This window comes from Delphinapterus leucas, chromosome 1 (genome assembly GCF_059928025.1).
Source record: "Delphinapterus leucas isolate spDelLeu-1000000601 "Yukka" chromosome 1, BTC_Dleu_Yukka2, whole genome shotgun sequence".
NCBI lineage: Eukaryota > Metazoa > Chordata > Mammalia > Artiodactyla > Monodontidae > Delphinapterus > Delphinapterus leucas.
The window spans coordinates 68960994-68964140 of record NC_143129.1 but is presented as its reverse complement, the minus strand read 5'-3'; the positions used below and the strand labels follow the sequence as shown (position 1 = coordinate 68964140).

Genomic DNA, 3147 nt, shown 5'->3' with positions numbered 1-3147 from the left:
AAAGTGGCCTTAGACACATAGCAATTATTGCAGCCATGAAGAGACAGGTAGACCCTTGACCCATTTCTAAAATAATATGCTTTGTGATTTCTTGGGGACTATTTTTGCTCCCTGGCATCAACAACAGGAAAACCAAGAATCTTAAAATACTGAAAGTGGTAGTTTAAAGGCAAAACTTTTTTCCCAAATCCCAAAGGCAAGAATTCAGCAAGGAAGGGTCAGGGAAGATGTGTCCCTCTGGGCGGGCACCGACTCATGCCCATTAAAGCAGGTTCCCATGAGGGCATATCCTCTCTTAGTCAAGGAAGTTCAACTACCATGTCTGTTTATACCTCACCTCGGCTTCTCCTGAGGTAGAATATATTTTCTTTTATGAAAAGAATGATTTATTTGCTTTCCGCTTACTAATTTACAAGAGATGTGAGGCAACAGAGACCCTTGGCTGTACCATCTTGGGAAAAGTAAGGCTGTTTAGGCTCAGTACCTCCTAGCCTCCTCCAGAGGGGCCCCAGGCTGCAACTACAGCCCCCCAGCAAGGCTGCACACTGCCACTAAGGCCAGGCCAACAGAACAAAAGGGAGGGTGCCCTTGCCCTGTCTGGGGCTTTCTCTGATTTGGCTGGAAATAAGAAGTTTCTTTAAAAAAAATCTTTTAAGAGACACATGTGTTCAGATATGATCATTCTTTTGAGGGTGTGTCTGTTTTTAAATGGCATGATTCACCCCAAATAGTATGTCCCACATTTCTCATATCCAGCTGCCATACAGAAAGACAAGAACACTCTATGTGCAGAGGCACAGAGGAAACTGGGCTGTCACACATCTTCCCTAGGAAGGAACTTTCTCCAGCATTTAGCTTCTATGGTTAAAGAGAAAAGTTCAAACTCTTTGGGGTGGGGATGGGAGGGGGGAGAAACAAAGCGACCTGTCAAAATTCCTTTTAGCACCTACGACTAGTGTTAACTTACATGCTCTCAGAGTGCAATAAAAAGCCTCCAAACTGCTGTTAAAGACATAGTTTGACCTTTTAAAATGGAAACTCTCCCACCTTATATCCATATTCAAAAGATGAACCTTGGGAACTCTAGAGTTTTAGATTAATAATGAAATGAGGCTGCCTTTCCAGTAAAGGGTTTCCCTACAGGCTGCAAGCTAATTAGGGTGCTCTAGACCTACATTGTAACAGCAGGTAGAACGCAGGCCCCAAACCTTTTAGTCATTGTAGTTGCCAACTGCCCATAGTCTACTTCTGAAAGGAGGCTGGCAGGGAGTCATGCAAATTTAGTAAATAAAAAAGTCCTGGACGCGACTGTCAGCAGCCTGCGGTTCCGGGGCAGGCTGTCGGCCCCTGGCGGCAGAGGAGTCGCCGCGATCTCGGGTCTCCACCGCAGCCGCCGAGCCCGGCGCGCACCGAGCGGCGCTGCTGAAAGAAGTTGGAGAGCTCCCGGATCGCCAACAGAATTCGGCGGTGGGCGCTGGGGAACCACTTCCAGCGTCGCAATCAGTAAAGTTTTGGAGTAAATAAAGACTTTAGACCGACAAGAGACCCATACTTTCCTTGAGCATAAGACACACACCGCACCACGCCAGCCAGAGGCTGCTCGCACAAGGCCATCAGCCCTGCTCCACCGGGACGCTCCCGGTGCCTTCCAGTTCCCACCAACCCCAGTACTCGTCCAGAGGGAGCCGAGCCAGAAAAGCGGCTCTCCAGGATTTGCGGTTCCGGATGCAAATGCCTCCAGGCTTCCCGGCCCGGGGGACAAGGGCTCGAAGTCAACAGTCGAGGGAACAAGGGCAGAACCACCAAGTCCAGCTGGGACACCCGGGACCTTCTCCTCCAAGCCCGCTCGGGTTTCTCCAAAGGACGCGCGGCACAGCCCACGCGCCCCCGGCACTCCACTCCACTCCTCTCTACAGATCCCCCTCAAACTCTTCCCAGGAATCCCCACAAAGCACAGGCGGCGCCCCGAAACTCCCAGGGCACTAGCCAGCCACCCCCACCTCCGTCTCTCGAACCCTCCTTATCGCACCGTTCTCGCGTTCATGGGGAGTCAGAAGCAAACCACGAGAAAATGCCTTCGCGAGGAGCCTCCCTACACACACCCGCCCTGTCACTGAAACAAAAGCGTAGGGAGGAGGGAGATGGAAGAGGAGGCGGGAGGAAGGTTTAGAAAGAGGATGGGGAGAGCAGTAAGAAGGAGCTGGGGAGGAGGGTCGGGATCAGAAGAGACCGGGGTCAGGGACCCCGCTCCGACTCCGCGCGGCCGGTCGCTTACATGCCCAGGTCGCTGTAGGTGTTGAAGAACTCCATCTGGTTGCACGCCTGGATCCAGCCCACCACCCAGGTCTCGTGGCGGGGGATGGGGGGCATGACCACGCGGGCCGAAGCTTTGAAGTAGGGGGTCTTGTAGCGCAGGACGATGGGCGAGGTCTCCTCGATGCGCGTGGGGCACTGGTCGATGGTGGCGCACACATCGTACACCACAATGTTCTCGCGCCGGATCCGCGCCTTGCAGGTAATGCTTTGGATACAGCCCATCCTGCCGCCCGGCGCCGGCGCGGCGCGGCGTGGGGCAGCGCGGGGGACCGCGCGGGCAGCCGGGGGCGCCCGTCACACCGGCATGGCGACGCGCCGCCCGCTCCGGGTCCGGCTCAGCCCGTGCCTAAGAGCGGTGAGCCGGACGCCGGGCATTCTCCGAGGCAGCCCCCTCCTCTCGCCGCCGTGCCGGGTCTCCGCTGCCCCGACGCCCGCCCGCCCCTGCCCACGCCCGCCCCCTCTCTCCAGGGCGCGGCAGGGCGCGCGGAGCGTGCGCTCCTAGGAGGCGGCGGGCGCCCCCGCCGGCTCCAGGGCCAGCGCGGAGGGCAGGGAGGGGAGCGGCACTGCGAGGAGTGGTGCCCACCCCGGGCCGGAGCCCCCCGCCCCTCGCCGGAGAGGAGGAGGCGGCAGCGGCGGCGGCATGTAGCCGGGGGAGGGCGGCGGCGGCGGCAGCGCCGGGTCTGTCTGCCTCCGCGGTAGCAGCAGCAGCCGCCGCCGCCGCCGCCGCCGCCGCCGCCGCCGCCGCCGCCGCCGCCGCCGCCGCCGCCGCATGAACCTCTGCACCGCGGCTGCCCCCCGCGTGCAGCGCACCCAGAGGCTGGCGAGCGGGCG

General features: G+C 58.7%; 1 protein-coding gene across 1 annotated transcript; it reads right to left on the bottom strand.

The window, feature by feature from the left end:
• Window positions 1-604: 604 nt before the first annotated feature.
• Window positions 605-2692, bottom strand: FAM78B (family with sequence similarity 78 member B). The gene has a single exon (XM_089911739.1). The coding sequence runs from the start codon at window positions 2536-2538 to the stop codon at window positions 2272-2274; it is 267 nt and encodes an 88-aa protein (XP_089767865.1). The 5' UTR covers window positions 2539-2692; the 3' UTR covers window positions 605-2271.
• Window positions 2693-3147: the final 455 nt, after the last annotated feature.